We start from the raw sequence: 25,403 nt of genomic DNA on the forward strand, positions 1-25,403 counted from the left end.
AGATCCCACATGCCGTGGAGCAGCTGGGCCCGTGAGCCATGGCCGCTGAGCCTGCGTGTCTGGAGCCTGTGCTCCGCAACGGGAGAGGCCACAACAGTGAGAGGCCCGCGTACCGAAAAAAAAAAAAAAAAAAAAAAGAACCACAGCAGAAAGTGGTATGTGGTATCACATGAAGTTTTGACAATGCTTCACGGATTGTCGGTACATAGGTGTTCATTAAAATAGTGTTTATTCTTGTCTCTATGTTTGAAATATTTCACGATAAAAAAATTTAAGAAGCCTGCTGGGTAGTGACAGGATTGGGATACAAGAGGGGAGTTTGGGTGGGGTTCTGGTCATGTTGTGTTTCTTGATATGGGCATACAGATGTGCTCATTTCGTGGAAACTCATCAAGCTGTGCACTTATGATCTGTCACTTACCTGAATCTATGTTACAGTTCAATAAAAATTTTACTAAAAAAGCCCCCTCCCTGTTAAATCGAAAAATTTCATAATGACTTAGTAAAGGATTAGTAAAAAATAAACAGTTTGGATATGATTTTTCCTTTGCAAATGATCAGGGTCTTGGGAGTAACTAGAAACCACTCTAAAATCAGTAGCTTTACTTTAGTCTGAATTTGCATTTCTTCATCTTCAGTGACAATGATCTTCAAATCACTCAACCTCCCTTACCCTTTACTCAAGCTTCCTTGGCCATTTCAGTGCATTCCCTTTCTGTTTTGGGAAGTGAAGAGGTTGACTTCAGCATCAGGTGGATCTGTGGGGAGAGAAGGAGGAAGAGAGAAAAGGAGAGAGAAAGAGAAACAGAGAGGAAAAGGGGGAAAAGTGGAGAAAGAGGGGTGACAGGCCAGGATGTGTGGAAAGGCCTTGCCACATTCTAACCCCAATATAACAGCTGTTGAACTTGCCCTGAACTTTCCTGTCTCTAGGATTTTGTTCAGACTGTTTCCTCTACCTAAAGTGGCCTCCTTCTTTCCCATGATCTGCTAAGTCCCAGTTTTCTTTCAGGGGAGCATTGTACCCCCAGTGCTAAACAGTACCAGACATGCAGCAAGTGCTGAATGAATGAAACCACCTTAAAAAATGTAAAACAGTCACATAAGCATTTGTGGAATAGGGAATGAATACTAGCTAATATTTATTATATGCTTATGTTGTGCAAGGCATTGTCCTAAATGCTTCACATATACTAAGCCACTTAATTCTCATAACACCCTATGAAGTAGGTCCTATTATGGTCCTAACCTGGGGAGACTGAATCACAGAGAGGTTAGGAAATCTGACTAGGTTCACACACTAGTAAGTGATGGAGCTGGGATTCGAATACAAAGTCCGATCCGAAGTTTGCTCTAAGCCTGGCTCCAAAACCTTGCAGCTCATCAGCATCGCGTGGGCGCTTTAAGAAAGTAAACTCCTGGCCCTGAAATTCTGATTGCACAGGTGAGGTGTGTGGTTGGTTGGCTGGCTGTGAGCAATAACACCCGAGGGCAAAGCGCAGTCGCATCCACGAATCACGAGACCGCCTCCTCCCTGCCAAGTTTACTGCAGGCCTGACCCTGCCCCCTGCGAGGCGCGAGGGCTACTGGGAGTTGTAGTCGCACGGTACAGTTCGTCGGCGTCTCCCAGAAGTGACGCAAAGATCCCGCCTTCTCCTCGCCGCGTTTCCGCTGCTTCGGGTAAGCGGTGTGATTCTCCCGGAAGTGACGCAAAAGTCCCGCCTTCTCCTCACCGCATTTCCGCTGTTTCGGCTAAGCGGTGTGATTCCGGAGGTCGGGTGGTAAGTACTTCTTTGGCCTTTTGCTTCGGAGGGGGGGACCCGGGTTGGGATACGTGCGGAGACTGTGAGGATGGGGGTCAGGAGGTGGCGGCCCGGGCCCCTTCTCGTGGCCCGTGACTTTCGGGCTTTACCGTAGGTCTGGACGCGCCCGCGGCAGCCGCTCCGCGCCGTCGCCATGTCGCGGTTTTTTACCACCGGTTCGGACAGCGAGTCCGAGTCGTCCCTGTCCGGGGAGGAGCTCGTCACCAAACCTGTCGGGGGTAACTACGGCAAACAGTGAGTGAGGGCCTGGGCCATGGGGACGACTCGGTGGGGTGAGGGGTTCGGCAGGCTGTGGAAGGCCGCGTATATGGGAGGGGAATGGAAATGGGGGCGGTGAGAGCGGGTTCTAAGGATGTTGAGAGTTTAAGGGACCGGAGCAGTGTTGGAGGGACAACCGTAACGCTAAGGGTGCTGTGAATTGTGGGAATCCACCCGCCAGGCAAAGGATAGAGTCACAGAGAAAAGGTTTTCCACTGGCTGGGTGTGTTGCATCAGCAAGAAACCCCCAATACTCGCTTGATACCTGGGAGTTCCTTGATCTGGCTCTGAGGTTGTTAAACATCTATTAGTATTTTCCTGTTGTTTATCTCCATTTAAATACTCTTCACCCATCTCTGCAAATTAAAATTCTTTTCTCCCTTTGGAACGTTGTAATGTTTCTCAAACTTCTGTCATACACATGCCACCTTCATTATTTCTGTCACATACCTGTACTTAAGAATATATATACATACCACTTCAAAGTCTTGTTTCAGCATAAAACTCTTTTTTTGTTTGTTTGTTTGCGGTACGCGGGCCTCTCACTGTTGTGGCCTATCCCGTTGCGGAGCACAGGCTCCGGACGCGCAGGCTCAGCGGCCATGGCTCACGGGCCTAGCCGCTCCGCAGCATGTGGGATCTTCCCGGACCGGGGCACGAACCCGTGTCCCCTGCATCGGCAGGCGGACTCTCAACCACTGAGCCACCAGGGAAGCCCTAAAACTCATTTTTAAAAGTGAAAAATAGAATCTGTGTATACCCACATGAATATGATATCATATCTGTGTTACAAGTGGAAAATCAACATCACTTGCTATAAAATAGGAAATAATTGGAAAAGCTAATAAGATGGAAAGAAAAGAGATATTGTTGCCAGCTGAATGCTGTCTGTGGTCTGGTTTTTAATTATTAAGTAAAAATATCTAGTAATGGAGGTGTCAAAGCCGTTGAGACTCTTTCCTTGCCCTCGGCCTGTCACACTCTGGGAAATACTGCTTTCTAGGACCTAGTTCAAGTACCACCTTTTCCATTCATTCTAGGTAAAGTACCTCTTATCTCAACTTCTTTTAGTAATTCTTAGTGACTTGTGTCTTCACATAATTAATTTTTTGACACAGTAAATAAGCACTTTCGTTTGTTTATGTTTGAGAGGCTGGAGACTGTCATTCTTTTAATGTGTTACAACATTTGATAAAAGGCTTTACTTGAAGTAAGCTTAAAAGATTGAGTTCTATATGATGAGGCCGTGAAGAGGAAGAATAAAACAAGATGAGTGTGGTAGGAATGGGCTACCTGCCCCATCGGAGAAGAAAAAGAGACATCATTTGGAAAGACTGGAGCTAGGAACAGAGGTTAATGGTCTCTGTTCCTTCTAAATAGGCCATTGTTGCTGAGTGAGGATGAAGAAGATACCAAGAGAGTTGTCAGAAGCGCCAAGGATAAGAGGTGAGGCCTTGGGGAGGCGGGGTGATGGGGAGTTTCTGGAGCAGTGGTGGGTTTTCTGGTTGGTGATGGTGGGCATGTGCAATGTGGTATTGGGGTCTCAAACCAGGTTTGAGGAACTGACCAACCTTATCCGGACCATCCGTAATGCCATGAAGATTCGGGATGTCACCAAGTGCCTGGAAGAGTTTGAGCTCCTAGGAAAAGCATATGGGAAGGCTAAGAGCATTGTGGACAAGGAAGGTGTCCCCCGGTTCTATATCCGAATCCTGGCTGACCTGGAGGACTATCTTAATGAGGTGTGATTCCTGTGGGTGCAGGGGGATCTAGAAGGGGATTGTGGGCCTGGAGCTTTCTCCTGACCCACACCCAGGGATCATGTCTCCTCTGAGTTGTTTGCCAGATATTCAGTATTTCCCAGAACATAAGAAATACGTTCTTATAAACATAAAGAGAGGGACTTTTTTATGTTAAGAATTTTAATTGTATATATTTTTATATTACCTCTTATTTGTGGTTTTGTACTTTTGATACATAAATAAAGCATTGGTAAACAATAAGAGGTATAGTTTTTAAGTAGTATAGTTGTTTGTAGATAGCAAGACCCAAAAGTTGTGAAGCCTGAAGTTTAGGGAATACTACTTAATCTCAGATCCCTGTTCTCCCTTTCTTCCCTATTCTTTCCTTCAGCTATGGGAAGATAAGGAAGGGAAGAAGAAGATGAACAAGAATAATGCCAAGGCCCTGAGCACCCTGCGCCAGAAGATCCGAAAATACAACCGAGATTTTGAGTCCCATATTACAAATTACAAGCAGGTGAGGGTGCTAGAGGGAGACTTTCTGAACTTTGGGGGCAGTGACCCCACGACTGAGACAAAAAAGTATTTGCAAATGGGAGGTGTGTGACTGGAGAAGGAATCATGAGAAAGCTCTGTGGGGTGGAGGAGGTGGGATGGGGTAGTTGGCAGGCATCCTTAATTATTCTCTCATTTCCTTCTGTCAAGAACCCTGAGCAGTCTGCAGATGAAGATGCTGAGAAGAATGAGGAGGATTCAGAAGGTGAGTGAGGAAAACCCTTAATTGCAAATGGTTAGGAGCTCTAAAATTAAGGGTTTCCTTGGCTTTTTTCTTGGTTGCCATTCATCTCTTCACTATTCTAACTCTTTTTTTCTCTCCCCTTTCCCACCAGGCTCTTCAGATGAGGATGAGGATGATGAAGGAGTCAGTGCTTCCACTTTCCTAAAGAAGAAATCAGAAGCTCCTTCTAGCGAGAGTCGGAAGTTCCTCAAAAAGATGGAGGTAAGAGCCAGGGTTACACTGAGGGGTGGTTTGTCTGCTGTGGACCATTCTTGGGTCTCTGGGGAGAAGAAAAGACTCACAGAGCCTTAGGGTTGGGAGGGGTGGGATTTAGCAGAGTCTGGTCTGGGGACAGATTTCCTCTTCGATTAGAGCACTGAGTGACTTGGAATCTGGAGAGCTAGATTCTGGGCCCAGCTCTGCCCCAGGGGAGCTGTGTGTCCCTGGAGCAAGTTAGCACTTCTCTTTGGGTCTTGGTGGTCCAGTCCAGCTCTTAAGATCCTGATTCAACCACTCTTCTGCTGCTCCGGAGAGTCTCTGAAACGTGTCAGCAGGGAGAGCAGAGACACGAGTCAGTCTTCCCATCTTGTTTCTTCTGATCATCTTTTTTTTCTCTAAGGATGAAGATGAGGACTCAGAAGATTCAGAAGATGATGAAGATTGGGACACAGGTTCCACATCTTCTGATTCAGATTCAGAGGAGGAGGAAGGGAAACAGACAGTGCTGGCGTCGAGATTCCTTAAAAAGTAAGAAAAGTAATGGTACTTCGGGCTACAGTGGGAGGGGTAGGAAGCTTTTAATCATCTTGAAAGTTGTTGCTCCTGTGGAGTTCTTTTATTTATTTATTTATTTATTTTTCCCATTTCAGTTTTAATTTTTATTTGTCTTTTATTTTTATTTATTTTTACATTAAAAAGTTTTTTTATTGAAGTATAGTTGCTTTATAATACTATGTAAATTAGGGGTGTACAGTATAGTGATCCATAACTTTTTAAACTTATTTTTTATATTATTTATTTGGCTGTGTTGGGTCTTAGTTGTGGCATGTGGGATCTTCTCTGCAGCATGCGGGATCTTTTGTTGCGGCGCAGAGGCTCTTCATTGAGGCATGGGCTTCTCTCTAGTTGTGGCTTGCGGGCTCAGTAGTTGCGGCACGCGGGCTTAGTTGCCCCACAGCATGTGGGATCTTAGTTCCCCGACCAGGGGTTGAACCCACGTCCCCTGCATCGGAAGGTGTATTCTTAACCACTGGACCACCAGGGAAGTCCCTAGTGATCCATAATTTTTAAAAGTTATACTCCATTAGTTCCTGGTGTTGTACAGTATATCCTTGTAGCTCATTTTATTCCTAGTGGTTTGTACCTCTTAATCCCCTACTCCTACATTGCTCCTCCCCCAATGGAGTCCTTTTAGGTTGTACAGGCCAACAGGGATCTCAGAGTCAAGTATGTTAGTTGGCTAAGATAAAGCTAATGTGTCCTGCAGATGAGATTTGAAGTTTCCAGTGTCCAGATATTTAACCATGACATTACTTGCTGCATGTGGACTGAGTGTTTATCTCTCTTTGGTGCTGATTAGCTGTGTGATATTGGATAAGCTCCTTAACTTTTCCAGTCTTCAGTTTTATCTTTTGTAAAATGGAGTGGTACTTGACCCTGTCTCAAGGATACCTGCAAAAATATAGGGAGGTGATACGCCTGGCTCAGCCTGGGACTGGCATGTGGTGTGCCCTCAGTGACAGTAGCTTCTCTTCTCACTCTTCCTGAGAACCTAGCATACAGCATATAGACTGCAGCAAGCCTTCCTGAACTTTACTAGTATCGTCATGGTATGGGGGAGGATTCTGATTTGGATTCTGGTCACAACCCTTACTACTTCAGTATCTGTCAACTTGGGTGAGTTACTTAGCCTTCTTAGGTCCTAGTTTCCTCCTTTGAAGTCAAGGTGACACCTATCCCTTTGTGTTCTACAGAAGTCGAGTATCAAGCTCAGTGATAACTGGCAGAAATACTGATGCTCTAAGGGTTGCTTTCCTGCTTTCAAAAGTTGGGGTTATGCAGCTTCAGGAGTTAGTGAGTTCCCTCACACTAGAGGGATCAGACACAGCCATTTTATTGAGAAGCGTTTTTCTTTGTGTGCTCCAGGGAACACTGGTCAAATGCAGGGGGAGTATTGTGTATCTGATGTCTTTTTATTCACAACACTTCTGACACCATATGTGTTTTTTTCTCATACCAGCTAGTTCTCCAACTCTCTGGACACCAACTGGGTGTTCAACACTAAGTCAGTTCTGACACTACCCAAAGTTAGCATAGACCCCATGAGACTGCCACCACCTTAGAGGCCAGTTGTAAGTTCCAAGTGTGGCTCCCGTACTTCTGACCAACCGGCTCTAAATTCAGAGAGTTACTACAGTCCCCTCCTCAGATTCGATAATTTGCTAGATTGACCCACAGAACTCAGGAAAGCTCTTTACTTACTATTACCAGCGTATTATAAAGGATACAACTCAGGAACCGCCAAATGGAAGAGATGCATAGGGCAGGGTATGGGAGAAGGGGCATGGAGCTTCAGTGTACTCTCTGAGTTCACCATCCTCCTAGCACTTCAGTGGTTCATCAACCAGGAAGCTCTCCAAATTATCATTTAAGGATTTTTATGGAGGCTTCATTACATAGCCATGATTGGTTAAATCGTTGGCTGTTGATGATGGGCTCCATTTCCAGTCCCTCTTATCCTCCCCGGTGGTCAGAGGGTGGAGCTATCAGTTCCACCCCTCTAATCATGCTTTGGTCTTTCTGGCAACCAGCCCCCATCCTGAAAGCTTTCTAGAGGCCTGTGAAGGCCTCATTAGAATGAAAGATGCTCCTATTGCTCAGGAAATTCCAAGGGATTTAGGAGCTCTGTGTCAGGAACTGAGGACAAAGACCACAGAATTATTTCTTATTACGCCACAGTATCATATTCCCTTCTTGGAGAGTTTACAACCATGTATCAGTTAAGCAAAATAGATCTGTTTAACTTTGTTTCATTAGCTATTTCTTAAATTTGCTTTACTGTGAAACTCATATTTTAAGCCTACTGACATCCTATAGAACTATCAACCTTATTATTGGTTCATATCTTTTATATCTTCTTTGTGTTTTTGTCTTTTCAATAATTGTGTATTGAAGTCTCCATTATTTGGACCAGTGTGTGTAGTGTACACTGCACATGTGCATTGCACAAAGGCTCCTATCTGAGGGAACAAGTGGGGACTAAGGTTAAACTTAGGACATCATGAGAAAAGAAAACAACAGACCAATATCTTTTATGAATTTAGATTCAAAAATCCTCAGCAAAAACCAGTCCAGCAGGGCTTCCCTGGTGGCGCAGTGGTTGAGAGTCCACCTGCCGATGCAGGGGACACGGGTTTGTGCCCCAGTCCAGGAAGATCCCACATGCCATGGAGTGGCTGGGCCTGTGAGCCATGGCCGCTGAGCCTGCACGTCCGGAGCCTGTGCTCCGCAGTGGGAGAGGCCACAACAGTGAGAGGCCCGCGTACCGCAAAAAAAAAAAAAAAAAAAAAAAAAACCACTCAGCGAAGTAGGAATAGAAGGGGGCTTCCTCTGCTTGATTATAGGGCATCTTTGAGAACACACATACAGTTGACCCTGGAACAGCATTGGTTTGAACTGCACAGGTCCACTTATACGCAGACGTTTTTCAGTAAATGCATGCTGTAGTACCACACGGTCCATGGTTGGTTGAATCTTCAGATGCAGAGGACCAACTGTAGAGTCACATGTGGATTTTTGACGGGGGATTGCCACCCCATCCCCATGTCGTATCCCACGTCGATCATGGGTCAACTGTATATCTTCTCCTGTCCTTTTATTTTGTACTTTACCATGGTGTATGTTTAGGGATGTCTCTTACAAACCCAGCTCGGTTTTTTTTCTTTTTCATCTTATGATCATTGCTGTTTTTTTTCTGTTTTCAATTGTGCCACTCATAAAATTTACTGTTAATCATTTTTTAAGTGTCCAATTCAGTGTCATTGAGTGCATTCACTCGGTTGTGCAACCACCACCACTGTCTCCAAAACTTGATCTCTGCTTTTTAATCTATGCAGGTTAATTTACATTTATTGTGATTATAAATGTATTTTGTCTTGTTCTTGCTCTCTTATTAATGTGCTTTCTATTTATCCTCTTCCTATTTTTAACTTCCTTTTTTTAACATAAATTTATTTATTTATTTTTGCGTTGGGTCTTCGTTGCTGCGCATGGGCTGTCTCTAGTAGCAGCAAGCGGGGGCTGTTCGTTGCCGTGCATGGGCTCTCATTGTGGTGCCTTCTCTTTTTTTTTAATTTAATTTTTTTTTTTATACAACAGGTTCTTATTAGTTATCTATTTTATACATATTGCTGTATATATTGTCAATTCCAATCTTCTGTGTTGGTGTCTCTAGTTTCAGAGCATGGGCTCTAGGCATATGGGCTTCAGTAGTTGTGGCACGTGGGCTCAGTAGTTGTGGCTCGCGGGCTCTAGAGTGCAGGCTCAGTAGTTGTGGCCCACGGGCTCAGTTGTTCCGCGGCACATGGGATCTTCCCAGACAAGGGCTCAAACCCGTATCCTTTGCATTGGTAGGTGGGTTCTTAACCAGTGCGCCACCAGGGAAGCCCACCGCACATATTTAAAGTTAGCAATTTGATAAGTTACATGTTTATACTCATGAAACCATCACTACAATCAGAGTAAATAAAATCCATCACTCCTAAAAATTGCTTTATGCCCCTTTGTAAACCTTCTCTCCTGCCCCACTTCTCTTTGCCCTTTCTGTGGTCAACTGCTGATTTGCTTTCTATCACTAGATAAGTTGGCAGTTTTTAGAGTTTTATAGAAATGGATTCATACAGTATATAATTTGGTTGGGAGAGATTTGGTTTTCAGAATAATTATTTTAAGATTAATCCTATCTTTATTATTTTTACTATAGAGATTACCCTTGATAATCTAAAATTAGATTTAGTTAAAATGTCAAGTGTCAGAGGTTGGGTTAACCATGGGATCCTCAAAGGCCTTATTGACATTAAGCGTTTGTGGCTTTGTAGTGTCAAAGAATAATTCAGAGACACTATTGTACTTGTATAACAAGGTAGACCAACTTTTAAGATCGATTTCCAACCAAGACAAAAAAGAATTTGATAAGAGAAAGGAATAAAGAGAGAGGGAAAAACCACAGGCAGTGGTGGGAACGTTGAATTTTGTTTGCACATTTTTGTGTGTGTAAACTCATTAGCTATCTAAGCTAGCCAAGGTTAGTTTCAGTTGTTAATGGATTATCTAGAAACATGACAGGCTGTCCCTATAATGTCTGCCAGCATCCTTTTTCAGCATCTCCATATTAAACCAGTCTATACCCTTCCTCTCGTCAGAATTTCTCAGCTTTCATCTTTTGGTCAAAACAAGCACGTAACGGAACACATTTAATCTCAAGAGCTTCAATTTCTTTGATGTGGGATAATAAGGTTGTCTAGCAACATTTAAGCACCTGGATATTAGATAGTGGGTTTGGGCAGAAAATATGAGGATAGTCACAGATACAGTAAGAAACATTTAGGACCTTTATTTAATTTTCTAATCAGGCTAAGCCTATCTAGGAGAATGTCTTTAAGAATCACTTTAGTGAACTTTTAATCAAGTGGCTTTTTTCTTAATTGATTGGTTTTTTCCAAAGTATTCATCCAGGTTCAATAAGATGTTATTTATTGCACATCTTTATTTATTAGCCTTGACTGACCAGTATTTGAGATCAGTTTTATTTAGGGTTGATTCTTTTTTTAATTTTTAGCTGAGCCACGTGGCTTATGGAATCTTTGTTCCCTGGTCAGGGATTAAACCTGTGCCCTCGGCAGTGAAAGCTTAGAGTCCTAACCACTGGACTGTCAGGGAATTCCCTATTTAAGGTTAATTCTTAGCTAAGGAATTTGTTAGTTTGGGGCTAAAATGTTTAAATTATTTGTTATTTTGGACCATACTAGAGGTAAATTACAGATCACATATTCGTGTTTCTGAATTTGTAGTTGGGGTAGGAATTCTTAAGTACAAACTGATGAAATCTAGTATCTTGGACCCCTTCTCATAAGTTACCATGTTGGAGTCTTAATCAAATGTGGATATTGGTTTGCAACCGTGGGAGCTCCCTGGTAAAATCTGAAACTATCCCCATGCACAGAGGACAAGGAAAGACGGAAGAAAGAGGCAGACCACTCCAGATTGGTAGGTGGCAGGTGTAATAAGCAAGGGAACTTAAATACAGGGTTTATCTTTGGCGGCCTGAAGATGAGTAGATCTCTGCACCTGTCTTCCAGAATCTTAAGAGTTTATGTAGAGGCTATAATAGAGCTCAGTCACACATTCAGATCAGATGGTCTCAACACATTGCTCTCAAGGCTGCATCCTAAGCCTCTCAAGGCTCCTAAGGTGGGAACCGTGAGCAGAACGTACATTCCAAGGACAGAGGAGGGAGTAAGGAGCCTCCAGTACCCTGGGTCCAGTTCTTGGGTCAACCCATGGTCACATCCTGTCAATGACCTCTCCCAATAGTGAGCAACCAAGATTTTTACTGTGAAACTTGGATAATGATGAACTAATACAGAAGAAGTTAAAAGAGGAGGAATACACAGAAAACGTTTGTTGTCTCAATTATGAATCCTAATCTGAAGGGTTTTGGAGGACGTTGTCTACATCTGATATGGTTGCCCTGTGGAATCTCTCCGAGATGCTATCTGCTTCTAAGAGCTACCTGGCTTCTGGAGTCCTTTTTAAAAGTGAACCTCAGGATAGATCTCTGGTGGGACTGGATCTCCAAGTTGTTAGGATCCTAAGGAAGAGTGTATGTCTAGGGCCTCTAGATCATAGTTGTGGTTAAGAGCGTGTGGAATGGTCCTTTTCAGTGTAGTTTTAGGACTAACTTCTATTGGTGTCTCTTAATGTCTTCAGCTTCTTAGCTGTGTAAAGGTGGAGGTGTATTTGGTGATGTCCCTCTAGCTGAGAGCATAAATGTCAGTTTTCTGATCGATTCTAACAAGATGTGAATATACCAAGGTATAATCTGTCATAGGGGAGAGATCAAGTCAAGTTTTAGGTCTTTCAGTTAGAATTTCATAGGGTGAGAGTTTGTGTTTTTGAGGTGTGAATCACAATATCCTGAGGGCTTCGAGTAAAACTTCAGGCCAAGGATAATTAAGTTCTTTTGAAGTTTAGACAGCATTGATTTTTAAATAGCATGAAGTCCTGTGATCTCAGAGCTTTGGGGCTGGATGATGCAGACCAAGCAGTTTCAGCTTAATGAACATACTTCACGTATTTGCAAAGGATTTTACCTATGAAATGAGTTTTTATCATTACAGAATATTGCATTAGTACAGGAGGAAAAACCATTAAGCTTCTATTGAGTTATGGCATAGGGAGTTCCCTGGTGATCTAGTGGTTGGGATTCGGCACTGCCATCGCCCGGGTTCCATTCCTGGTTGGAGAACTGAGATCCCACAAGTATCCCACAAGACACGTGGCATGGCCGCCCCCCCAAAAAAAATTATGGCATAAATCTTTTGGCAAGGGCAAGTTTTAATCCAACTGGCAAATTTATAAACTATTACTAAAGCATATTCAAACCTTTTAAGCAGTTAAAATGAAATTTATTTATAAACGTTTAAATGATGTTTTAATTATAGATAACTTGAATGTTTGTTCAAGTCTTTCTGGAGAGACTTTTTCCTCAGTATCTTTATAAAGTTTGAAATAATTTTTCCCTGTCATTTGGTTTATATTTCATTATATAAATATTAAAGTCTGGAAATGGTTTCAGACATCAAATAGCTTAAGTCCACTTTGAGGTAGCCAGTGATCTTCTTCTTTTTTGTTGGGGACATTTCGTTGTATTGAACAGTTTTTTTTAATTCAGAATTTATATTAATAATTTTCATAAGAGGGGAAAGAAAGGCAGGGAAAAGCAGCCAGTCTGGGAACCGCAAAAATTTTTTTGCTTTTTTTTTTCTAAGCACTGATTTTAAACTGATAAATCAGTTGGTGATAAAAAGATTAGTCTGGGGACTTCCCTGGTGGTACAGTGGTCAAGAATCTCCCTACCAATGCAGGGACACGGGTTCAAACCCTGGTCCAGGAAGATCCCACATGCCGTGGAGCAACTAAGCGTGTGCACCACAACTACTGAGCCTGCGCTCTAGAGCCTGGAGCCACAACGCCTGGAGCCCGTGCTCCTCAACAAGAGAAGCCACCGCAGTGAGAAGATGGCGCACTGCAACAAAGAGTAGCCCCCACTAGCCGCAGCTAGAGAGGACCCATGCACAACAACAAAGACCCAACGCAGCCCTAACTAACTAACTAACTAAATAAATAGATTTATTTATTAAAAAAAAAGATTAGTCTGGACAGAGCAACTAGTACCAAAGGACAACTGTGTTGCTTATGGATTCTTTGGAAAACCTTAGAGCTTAGTTGTGGAGCAACATGACAGGCTGATTTCTGTGTCTGTAGCGGCCTGGTTAGCACCCCCGTCTTATTAAACTAGGCCATACTCTTTCCTTCATATGAGTTGCTTAGTGTAATATGGTAACAGACTTTGGTAAGTGGTCTGGCAGATTCAAATGCTTAGTGGTCCTTGCTTTGGTTATGGTTACAGTTATCCATAGGTCATTCTTGTAGAGTGTAACTTGGACCCAGGAATAGAAAAAGAGGAATTTTGTTGGGGGAAGAATCCTCAAGGTGGAGAGGGGGCTGATCCTTCATCTTCTCCTGTGTCTCTTGGCAGGGCCCCCACCACAGAGGAGGACAAGAAGGCAGCTGAGAAGAAACGGGAGGACAAAGCCAAGAAGAAGCACGATAGGAAATCCAAGCGCCTGGATGAGGAGGAGGAAGACAATGAAGGCGGAGAGTGGGAAAGGGTCCGGGGTGGAGTGCCCCTGGTTAAGGTGAGGATTTTAGAACGAAAAGGAATTGGGAAACAGTTCGGGAGAGCATGCAGGTACCCTCCTGGTCGAATTCGGGAGAACAATTAAGGCAAGAATAGGTTTCTGTCGGCCTGCATATAACTTGTGTGTTACCTAGGAGAAGCCAAAAATGTTTGCCAAGGGAACTGAGATCACCCACGCTGTTGTCATCAAGAAACTGAATGAGATCCTACAGGCACGAGGCAAGAAGGGAACTGATCGGTAAGATTCGTGGGCCTGGGCTGTGTCATTACAGGGTGAAAGCTCATTTTCTCTTAAGACACGGGGTGGAGGTTGGTAGGGAAAGTGGTATTTTGGGAAGATCTGTGTGTGGCTACGGTAGAAGGAATGATGTACTTGGACTACACCAGTCTATTTTTTGCTGTTTACATTCTGTTTGACCTTAGATCAATCACTTAACCTTTGGGGGCTGTTTTCCCATCTGTAAAATGGGAATGATACTCTTCTTTAGTTATTCAGTGACTAAAGAGGATGTTAGATTGTTAGCATTATTGCTGTTTCTGTTTGGAATTTATGAGAGAGAAGCAAGTATACAGGCGGTGAGGCTAGGGGTGGGTATTGAGAATGAGGCTGCCTTTCTTGTCTGAAGAGGGTGTGCTGTATGACAGCATAAGACTTTTTTATTTGTTTCCTGTGCCTCACCCAATTCTATACCCCTCCAGTGCAGCCCAGATTGAGCTGCTACAGCTGCTGGTTCAGATTGCTTCTGAAAACAACCTGGGAGAGGGTGTCATCGTCAAGATCAAGTTCAATATCATCGCCTCTCTTTATGACTACAACCCCAACCTGGCCACATACATGAAGGTGAGAACAATAACGAGCATCCCACGGCGGAGCTGGTGGGTCATGGGAAGGTGGCTAGTGACTCAAGACTCAAGGACTGTTGGAGCAGTCTTGGTGGTTGAAGGCCCGTGGATTCCTGGTGTAGGGCTCTTGGGAGGCATCTCCTTGTTCCACCTTCACACCTCTGACTGCTGTCTGATCTCTTGGCAGCCTGAGATGTGGCAGAAGTGTCTGGACTGCATCAATGAGCTGATGGATATCCTGTTTGCAAACCCCAACATCTTTGTTGGAGAGAACATTCTGGAAGAGAGTGAGAACCTGCAAAACGCTGACCAGGTAAAGGGGATTTGGCAGGCTATTTGGAAGTGTGTGTTGTCTGCTTTGGGAAGCCTTGTTGGAGACAGAAGGGTTGAAGTCTAGGACTGGAATCTGGGCTAATTTATTTCCTCCTTTGCCTTCTGTTCAGCCGCTGCGTGTCCGTGGCTGTATCCTAACTCTGGTGGAACGAATGGATGAAGAATTTACCAAGATAATGCAAAACACTGATCCTCACTCCCAAGGTGAGCCCGAGCAAGCATGGGCATCAGTGAGAGGAAAAGTGCAGGGATTAAAATGAAGGATTATACTAAGTGAGAATGTTCGGAAAGCCAGCCCTTCCTCACCCCAGCATTCATACCACAGGGCCTCTTTAAGATACTGGACCCCACTCCCGTAGCTTCTGATTCAATAGGTCTGGGTGAGATCTCACACTTTGCATTTCTAACATGTTCCTAAGTGATGGTGCTGTCTGCTACTTTGAGAACTGTTGGGGTATAATGATCTCTGTCCACTTGGCTTGTTTAGCTTGTACGCCTTAAGCATTAGAATGGGGAAATGCAGGACATTTACACAGTAAAATGTGAGTGTCCACATGTGTCCACCAAGTCAAAGGTATATTGATGAACAAGACAGCTTGGGGCCTTCATGCTCATGGAGGTTACATTTCGGTGCTGAAGCAAGGCAGCTCTACAAAAAAATGAGCGAGTCAGTTGTAGATAATGTAAAGTGTGAATTAGAAATTCAGATCGGGACGTGTGACAGGATGTCTGGAGTGGTGGCTGCTTTAGGTAATGGTTGAAGAAGCATCTGTAGGTAGGGCACATTTGAGGTGAGAGCCGAATGAGAAGGAGGAGGAGGAGTTAATTGGGAGGAATTAGCAGAAGAGAGTGCCTGACAGCAGTGGAGAGTGAGCTTGACATGTCCCAGGAGAGGATGGTATTTTTAGGGCACAGTGGGTTAGACTTTTCTGATGGGTACAGAAAACACATGCAGAGGTAATTGGATTGATGAGGGACATATGATTGGGAAAGCCTGGGTGCCTGGCTAAGCTGAGGGTGGGTGCTCTCCCTGCCAGAGTACGTGGAGCACCTGAAGGACGAGGCACAGGTGTGCACCATCATTGAGCGTGTGCAGCGCTACCTGGAGGAGAAGGGCACCACTGATGAGATCTGTCGCATCTACTTGAGGCGCATCCTCCACACCTACTACAAGTTTGATTACAAGGCCCATCAGCGGCAGCTTACCCCCCCTGAGGGCTCCTCAAAGGTAAGTGCTTGGCCACCATGTCAGAGGGGAGAGGGGTGTGTCCATTGGTTCTGCATGTCTTTCAGGACTTCAGGGCAGATCTTCTATTCCCTGGGGACTGTCTGTGGTGGAGCAGAGGGACTAGGAAGAGGCTGGATGGCGTCTCGTCTTTGGTTGCTGAAGGCTGAGCCATTTACAACCATTGTCCTTGACATATTTCCTCCTCCAACAATATCTCCCCCTACCCCCTACCCCTCCAGTCGGAGCAAGACCAGGCTGAAAATGAGGGCGAGGACTCAGCTGTGCTAATGGAGAGACTGTGCAAGTACATCTATGCCAAGGACCGCACAGACCGAATCCGCACATGCGCCATCCTCTGCCATATCTATCATCATGCTCTGCACTCCCGCTGGTACCAGGCCCGTGACCTCATGCTCATGAGCCACCTACAAGACAACATTCAGCACGCGGACCCGCCAGTACAGGTAGGATGGGAAGGAGGCGCTGTGGCCCTGGTGGCAAAGGGAAGACCAGGCCAGGCCCCCTGTCCACTCTGTTCAGGCAAAGTGGCTCAGGCAGATTAGCCACGTGTCTGGCTAATGCAGATACAGGGAGACACTTGGTCCTTCCCGAGTGCGAGCATTCTTTGATTCTCCTACATGTTAACATAGAGTTCTCTGGGATAGGATTTGGGTTCAACTAACATTTATTATAACTACTGTGTGTCTGGTTTGGAACAAACATTAGGAGATCATCTTACTTAAAAAGATGAAAAAGCGTTTAAGCAGTTAAACTGAGAAGGACAAGGACCCAAATACAGTGTGATGTGTGAAACATAAAATTTTGTGTGTGGCAGCATTGTGAGGACATTTTCATGTAGGAGTATTATAATTGTGTCTAGGTATAGATCCTATAAATGTGTGTTTAGAACAATTGTGAGGTATTTATGTGTAAAACATGTGGTAAGCTTGTCTGGTGGTGCTTTTTGAATAGCACACCTATTTTTTATTCCATTGTATGAATTTATCACAGGTTCTTGATATTTCTCTTGATACCTGATCAACCAGTTTGGGGTATTATAAATGAAGCTCTTGTGATTTATGTATAAGTTTGTGTGGATGTATGGTTTCTCTCGGGTAAATACTTAAGAGTGGAATTGCTGCATCATAGTGTAGGTGTATGTCCAGTTTTATAAGAAGCTCAAAAATGGGACTTCCCTGGTTGTTCAGTGGTTAAGAATCTGCCTGCCAATGCAGGGGACACGGGTTCAAGCCCTGGTCCGGGAAGATCCCACATGCCGCAGAGCAACTAGCCCACAACTACTGAGCCTGTGCTCTAGATCTAGAGCCTGCAAGCCACAGCTTCTGAACCCCCGCTCAGTACTGAGTACTCTGCTCAACAAAGAGTAGCCCCAGCTCGCTGCAACTAGAGAAAGCTTGTGCGCATCAGTGAAGACCCAAGGCAGCCAAAAGTAAATAAATAAATAAATTTATAAAAAAAAAAAAGAAACTCAGAAATGGTTGTACCATTTTACACTTCTACTTTGTCAATATTTAGTGTTGTTGGTCTTCTTAATTTTGGCCATCATGGTTGTTGTCTAATGGTATCTCAATGTGGGGTTAGTTTGTATTTCCCTGATAACTATTGAAATTGACTACTTTTTAAATGTTTATTGGCCCTTTATATATCTTCTTTTGTGAGATGTCTGGTCAACTTTTGCCCCCCCCCCCTTTTTTAAAGATTGGATTATTCATCTTTTTATTATTGAGTTGTAGGAAATCTTTATATATCCTGGATACCAGTCCTTTGTCAGATAAAAGCTTTACAATTTTTTTCCAGTGTGTGGTTTGCCTATTCATTTTCTTAACCATGTGTTTTGATGTATATTCTAATATATCAGTTTTATCTCTTTTGGTTATTTTCTGGGTCCTATCTAAAGAAACTTTTTCCTACTTGCAATTCATAAAGATATTCTTTTTGTATTTTTAGTTTTTGGAAGTTCTTGTGGTTTTAGCTTTCACATTTAGGTCTATGTTTTCTGCATATGGTGTGAAGTCAGGGTCAGAGACGTTCTTTCCCCATTATATTGCTTTGGTGCCTTTGTGGAAAACCACATGAAAAACCAACCACATGACCCTATAAATGTATTTCTGGGCTCTCTATTCTATTCCATTCATTCATCTTTTTGTCCTTCCTTACGCCAGTTCCACACTGTCTCGATAGCTGTGCCTTTAGGGTTAAGTCTTTTTTTTTAATTAATTAATTTATTTATTTATGGCTGCGTTGGGTCTTCGTTGCTTCGCCCAGGCTTTCTCTAGTTGCGGCAAGCAGGGGCTGCTCTTCGTTGCGGTGCGTGGGTTTCTCATTGCAGTGGCTTCTCTTGTTGCGGAGCGTGGGCTCTAAGCACACAGGCTTCAGTACTTGTGGTACTCGGGCTCAGTAGTTGTGGCTTGCAGGCTCTAGAGCGCAGGCTCAGTAGTTGTAGCGTATGGGCTTAGTTGCTCCACGGCATGTAGGATCTTCCCGGACCAGGGCTCGAACCCATGTCTCTTGCATTGGCAGGCGGATTCTTAACCACTGCGCCACAGGGAAGTCCCTAGGGTAAGTCTTGAAGTCAGGTAGTATGACTCCTCCAACTTTGTTGTTTTTTAAGAATAGTTGGAATGTTCTGTGACATTTGCATTTCCACATAAATTCCAAAATCAGCTTGTCAGTTTGTGCAAAAATGCCTGCTGGGATTATATTGAATCTGTAAATCAGTTTTGGGAGAACTGACACCTTAACAACTTTGAACCTGTTGATCTTATGTGTTATTCTTCGTTTAATTTCTTCAGTTTCTCTCTGCAGAGGTAATATACATCTTTTAAAAAATTATTCCTGAGAATTATACGATTTTTGATGCTATCGTAAATGCAATTTTTTAATTTAATTTAATTTTTTATTTTGTCCACATGGCTGGTGGAATCTCAATTCCTCAACCAAGGGTTGAACCTGGGCCACGGCAGAGAAAAAGCACTGAATCCTAACCACTAGACCACCAGGGAACTCCTGTTAATTTCATTTTTAAATTGTTAACTGCTAGTATCTAAAAATAGAGTTAATTTTCTTACATTGGCCTTGGATCCTGCCATTTTGCTAAATTCAGTTTTAGTCTGGCCTTCTGTCCTGTGTATTTGCGGATTCAACCAAGTGCAGATTGAAGATATTTGGGGGGAGGGGGAGGGATTCCAGAAAGTTCCCCCAAAAAACCAAAATTTGCCTTGTTTGGTAACTATTTACATAGCACTTACATTGTATTAGGTGTTACAAGTAATCTACAGATGATTTAAATTACATGGGAGGACGTACCGTAAGTTACATTCAAATACTATTCCATTTCATGTAAGAGACTTGAGCATCTGCAGATTTTGGTTTCCATGGAGGGTCCAGGAACCAATCCCCCATGGGTACTGAGGGACAGCTGTATTGGGTCTCTGAAACTTTTCTTTCTTTTTTGTTTTTTGCCATATTGTAATGACTCAAATCTCTAATACTTAGTGCTGAATAGAAGTGAGAGCAGACATCTTGCCTCCTTCCCAGTATCAGCAGGGAAGCAGTGAACATTTCACCATTAAGAAGAATGTTACCTATTTTTATAGATAGTATTTTTGTAGATAGACTTTCTCAGATTGATGGAGTTCTCTTCTGATCCTAGTTGGCTGGGAATTTTTGTCCTTAATAGGTGTTGAATTTTGTCAAAATCTTTTTCTGCATCTATTGAAATAATGCACAGTTATTTCTCCACTATTCTCTTTATATCGTGAATAACCGTGATTTTAGATTTTTATATCAGGCTTTCATTCCTGTGATATATCCTACTTGGTCATGGTATATTATCTTTTATGTATTGCTGGATTTTGCTTGCTGGTATTTTTTTAAGGCTCTTTGTATCTAAGTTCATGACCGGTATTGACCTCTATATTTTTGTTGTCAGTAAAGACTTGGTCTTTCCCCCCCACGAAAATCCGTACTACCTACAATCTTCCCTATCTTAATTATTGACAAGTCCATCTTTTCAGTTGCCTAGGCCCAGAAGCCTTGAATTCATCTTTGATTCTTGTTTTTCTCTCACATTGATTCCCCACCCATTTGTGTTGAAAATCCCTGTCTGACCACTTATTATCACTTCCACCGCCACCCTCTGGTCTAAGCCACCATCATGTTCCCTGTCTCTCTCTCTCTCTCTCTGCTTCTGCCCTTATATCCCTTCAGGCTGTTCTTTCTTTTTCTTTTTTTTTTAATGTTTATTCCTTTTACTTTTTTAATTTATTTTTGGCTGCATTGGGTCTCCATTGCTGCACTCGGGCTTTCTCTAGTTGCGGCGAGTGGGGGCTGCTCTTCATTGCAGTGCGCAGGCTTCTCATTGCAGTGGCCTCTCTTTGTTACGGAGCACGGGCTCTAGGGTGCACAGGCTTTAGTAGTTGCGGCGCGTGGGCTTAGTTGCTCCACGGCATGTGGGATCTTTCCGGACCAGGGATCAAACCCATGTCCTCTGCATTGGCAGGTGGATTCTTAACCACTGTGCCACCAGGGAAGCCCCTTCAGGCTTTTCTTAATGCAGCAGCCAGAATAACCCTGTTAATAAAGTCAAATTATGTCACTTATTTGCTCAAAAGCTTCCTGTGGTTTCCCATCTTTATATCTTTTTTTTTTTTTTTTTTTTGCGGTACGCGGGCCTCTCACTGTTGTGGCCTCTCCTGTTGCGGAGCGCAGGCTCAGTGGCCATGGCTCACGGGCCTTGCCGCTCCGCAGCATGTGGGATCTTCCCGGACCAGGGCACGAACCCGTGTCCCCTGCATCGGCAGGCGGACTCTCAACCACTGCGCCACCAGGGAAGCCCATCTTAAAATCTTTAACATGGTTTACAACGCCCTGTGCTTGCCCAGCCTCCAGTTTCTGATCACATCTTTTACCAGCTCTAGCCATAGTGCATTCCTTGTCCTTGAATACATCTGGCATAGGGCCTTTGCACTTACTTTTCATTTTTCCTAGAATATTGTTCTTCTTGCAGAGATCTGCATGACTTGCTCTTTCTTTTTCTGTTAGGTCTTTATTAATTTTTTTAAAAATTCAATTTATTTATTTTTGGCTGCATTGGGTTTTCGTTGTGGTGCGTGGGCTTCTCACTGCAGTGGCTTCTCTTGTTGCAGAGCTCAGGCTCTAAGCCCATGGGCTTCAGTAGTTGTGGCCCGCGGGGTCTGGAGTACAGGCTCAGTAGTTGTGGTGCACAGGCTTAGTTGCCCCACAGCATGTGGGATCTCCCCGGACCAGGGATCGAACCCGTGTCCCCTGCATTGGCAGGCGGATTCTTAACCACTGCGCCACCAGGGAAGCCCAGGTCTTTATGTTTTAAACATCCCCTTCAAAATGAGCCCTTCCCTAGTTATCCTACATAAAATTGCGAGTTCCCACCACTTCTGCCACCGCTCAGACTCCCTTCTTAACTCCCTCGTCTACTTTATTTTTCTCCTTAGCTTGGTTCACCACCTGCATATTATGCTTATTTTGTCCTCCACACCCCTGTCCCTAGAGTGTAAGCTCCATGGAAGGGGAGGAACTGGTCTATTTTGTTCTCTGTCCTAACCCTGTGAAAGACTTGCCTTGTGGCTATCACCTCTGAGTTCATTGCCCTTCGCTCTTAGATCCTGTACAACCGCACCATGGTGCAGCTGGGCATCTGTGCCTTCCGCCAAGGCCTGACCAAGGATGCTCACAACGCCCTGCTGGACATCCAGTCAAGCGGCCGGGCCAAGGAGCTTCTGGGCCAGGGCCTGCTGCTGCGCAGCCTGCAAGAGCGCAACCAGGAGCAGGAGAAGGTGGAGCGGCGCCGGCAGGTGCCCTTCCACCTGCACATAAATCTGGAGCTGCTGGAGTGTGTTTACCTGGTGTCGGCCATGCTCCTGGAGATCCCCTACATGGCCGCCCATGAGAGTGACGCCCGCCGACGCATGATCAGCAAGCAGTTCCATCACCAGCTGCGGGTGGGCGAGCGGCAGCCCTTGCTGGGTGAGTGTGCGGCTCTGTAGTGCAGCAGACTTTGCTTGTAATCAAAGGATTAAGAGAAGATAAAGGGAGTAAACTTTCCCACAAGATGATTCCATTTGACTTAATGGCATCTCCGTGTATGGCCTAAAAGCATCATTTTTACTAAGTAGTCTCCATGGTCTCTTACCATAGGACACGTTGTCTTAGCTTACAAATTAAGCTCCCTGCTTTCTGTCATTTTCCCCTTCAGTCTTTTTTTGTCAGTAGTATCTTTCTACCAAGTGTATGATGTTATACACCCCCAGCACCTTCAGAAGTTCTTCATTGCCTGTAGAATAAAGTCCAGCCGCCTCAGTCACTAAGTTAAAAGTCTCCATGACCTGATTCCAACGATATTTTTAATTTAGGATAAACTTACATAGTACTTTTTTCTGCCTGGCCCGAAGTGTTTTATAAATAATAATAATTCATTTATTCTTCATTAGTCATAACCCTATGAAGATACTATTATGACCCCCTTTTTCCTGATTAAGAAACTGAGGCACAAAAGTTAAGTGACTTTACCCAGGGATAACACAGCTGGTATGTGTCTCTCTGACCTTTTTCTCTTTTTCCCTTTCATCCATATTATTTTTTAGCTAACTAACTGGACCCTTGGCATTCAGGAATCTAACATTGGCTTCTTTGAGCACTTTTAGAGATCTGATCATTCATTCCAGAGGTTGAGTGAGTTGTGATTTCACTGGGAAAGGAATTTGAATTGCACCCTTCCTGTAAGGCTGGTGCATGGAAGAACTTGGCAACTGAGCCAAGCTTACTGTCCACAGCCACGTCCCTCTACAGATTTGTCCTCTACTGGTTGTGTGTATGGTCATATTAAGTGCAGGCGCACTTCAGGCAAATTATGTTTGGGCTATGTAGTGATGCTTTACTTTGTTTTGTTTTAATTGGAAAATTGCCAGTGAAAATCTGTATGTCCAGCATCTCTTAGGGCTTCTTGGTTCACATTCCCCGCCTCTCTACTACTGCCTGCAGTGGATGTTAGACATTTTTTTTAGGTCAGTGAACCTTGTAAGAATCTGATAAAAGCTGTGGACCCTTTCCTAGGAGAATGTGCGTAAGAGTACACCCAGCAATTTGTCAGCATTTTCAAGGAGTTCACCAATCCCCTGAGGCACATCATAGACTAAGTCTAAATGTAAATACAGTTATTTTGATATTAAGTGACTTATACAGTCACATGGCTACTTAATGGAGAGCTGGGAGAGTCTCAGTCCAGTTGTTTGCTCTCCTAGCCTGGGTTCCTCCTTAAATAGTGCTTGTTGGGGAAGGAGCCCTCATCCCAAGTTTCCCTAGGCCCTCCCTCATTCCCAACCTTTCAGGTCCCCCCGAGTCAATGAGGGAACACGTGGTCGCTGCCTCCAAGGCCATGAAGATGGGTGACTGGAAGACCTGCCACAGTTTTATCATCAACGAGAAGATGAATGGCAAAGTGTGGGACCTTTTCCCGGAGGCTGACAAAGTCCGAAGCATGCTGGTTAGGTGAGCAGAGAACAAGACCCTAGTGGGTGGGGAAGAAAAGACTTGGTCTCCTTCACTGAAGATCTGCCCCTTTTCTCCCTTCTCCCCACAGGAAGATCCAGGAAGAGTCACTGCGGACCTACCTCTTCACCTACAGCAGTGTCTATGACTCCATCAGGTAGGATGGGCCCTGAGGAGGCACAGGAGCCCCAGCTTTGTGGTCGAGGGTCCTAATTGCTCCCCGCTCTTGGCCTTTGTCCCCAGCATGGAGACACTGTCTGACATGTTTGAACTGGACCTGCCCACTGTGCACTCCATCATCAGCAAGATGATCATTAACGAGGAGTTGATGGTAAGGGCCATCAACATGGGCACATGGGCAGGTGGAGTCATGGAGAGATTGGAGTACAGGAGACTCATCTGTCCCTTCCTCGGCCTCACTTCTGTCAGGCCTCCCTGGACCAGCCGACACAGACAGTGGTGATGCACCGCACTGAGCCCACTGCCCAGCAGAACCTGGCACTGCAGCTCGCTGAGAAGCTGGGCAGCCTGGTGGAAAACAATGAGCGGGTGTTTGACCACAAGCAGGGTACCTATGGTGGCTACTTCCGAGGTGAGTGCTTCCATCCCCTCTGCGCTCCCAGGGTCCTGGCCCCCTTACTGCCTCTCCCTTGGCATTCACCCCCCGCCCCTCCCCATCTCTCTCCTGCAGACCAGAAGGATGGCTACCGCAAAAATGAGGGCTACATGCGCCGGGGTGGCTACCGCCAGCAGCAGTCTCAGCCGGCCTACTGATTGCTTGACTTCAGTCCCCAGTGCCCTAAACCATTCAGCGTTTAGGTCCAGCCACACCCCAGTCATTAAAGGTCTATTTAGAGTTGCTGCAGTTCTGCCTGTCTGTGTGTCGCCAGAGGTGTGTTGGACACATTTATTTCCTAATTATATTTCTAAGCTTCTGTCCCATGACAGGCACAAGGCTCAGGATGCAGGGATGACTTGCACGTATCCCTGACTTCAGAGAGCTTGCTGCTCTTTGACATTTGACCGGAAAATTGTAATAACATGTGATAAGTTATAACAGGCATTTTTTTAAAACGTGGTGGGCATATTGAATAGGATGTGATTATGGGGCATAAATGTCAGGGAAAGCATAATGGAGGCAGTGGTGATGGACGTTGTGAGTGGATGGGTGGTGGTTCACCAGGCAGGGAAAAGGGAGAGTTAGTCTAGACCCGTGTGAAGTGTAGTCCTCAGACCAGTGTGGATGCACAGTTAGCCTGTCCATGACAAAACAGGCACCATAATTAAGAGTAAGCACTGAGAAGCTTTGCCATTGCTGTGATATCTAAGCATGTGATCGATTTTCTAATTTGTGTGTATAGTGTTTTCGAAAGTATTTACCCACAGTAGGCTGGAAATTTTTTTAATGGCCCTTCACCACATTTGAAAAGCATTGATGTAGGCAAAGGAAAAAGCACTTAAACAGGATGAGAGGAGCAAAAGAATAGTGTGGTTGGTATAAAGTGTTTGTGGAGTATGTGCAGAAGATCAACTAGAGGCTTAATCCGGGGGCCACCTCATGAAGGCTAAATGCTTTGGACTTGTGGAAACAAAATAGAATGGATCCATCTTTAAGAAGGGAAATGGAGCAGTACTGTGGAGTATAGAGTTGGAGGCAGAGAGCCTACCAGAGTAAAAAGCATCTAAAGCCAGGGTGGGGCTTCCCTGGTGGCACAGTGGTTGGGAATCCGCCTGCCAATGCAGGGGACACAGGTTCGAGCCCTGGTCCAGGAGGATACCACATGCCGCGGAGCAGCTAGGCCCGTGCGCCACAACTACTGAGCCTGTGCTCTAGAGCCCATGCTCCGCAACAAGAGAAGCCACCGCAATGAGAAGC

General features: G+C 44.5%; 1 protein-coding gene across 1 annotated transcript; it reads left to right on the plus strand.

Moving 5' to 3' along the window:
• The first annotated feature begins 1,685 nt into the window (after positions 1-1,685).
• Positions 1,686-24,388, plus strand: LOC115861152 (eukaryotic translation initiation factor 3 subunit C). Its single transcript, XM_030871657.2, has 21 exons — positions 1,686-1,778; positions 1,915-2,054; positions 3,459-3,524; positions 3,631-3,820; positions 4,212-4,337; positions 4,526-4,580; positions 4,711-4,820; positions 5,218-5,345; positions 13,417-13,576; positions 13,713-13,816; positions 14,278-14,419; positions 14,609-14,734; positions 14,865-14,958; positions 15,792-15,982; positions 16,222-16,446; positions 21,643-22,006; positions 23,368-23,527; positions 23,619-23,684; positions 23,771-23,858; positions 23,957-24,119; positions 24,219-24,388. The coding sequence occupies exons 2-21, from the start codon at positions 1,954-1,956 to the stop codon at positions 24,299-24,301; spliced, it is 2,742 nt and encodes a 913-aa protein (XP_030727517.1). The 5' UTR covers positions 1,686-1,778; positions 1,915-1,953; the 3' UTR covers positions 24,302-24,388.
• The last annotated feature ends 1,015 nt before the right edge of the window (positions 24,389-25,403 follow it).

This window comes from Globicephala melas, chromosome 15 (genome assembly GCF_963455315.2).
Source record: "Globicephala melas chromosome 15, mGloMel1.2, whole genome shotgun sequence".
NCBI classification, from domain to species: domain Eukaryota; kingdom Metazoa; phylum Chordata; class Mammalia; order Artiodactyla; family Delphinidae; genus Globicephala; species Globicephala melas.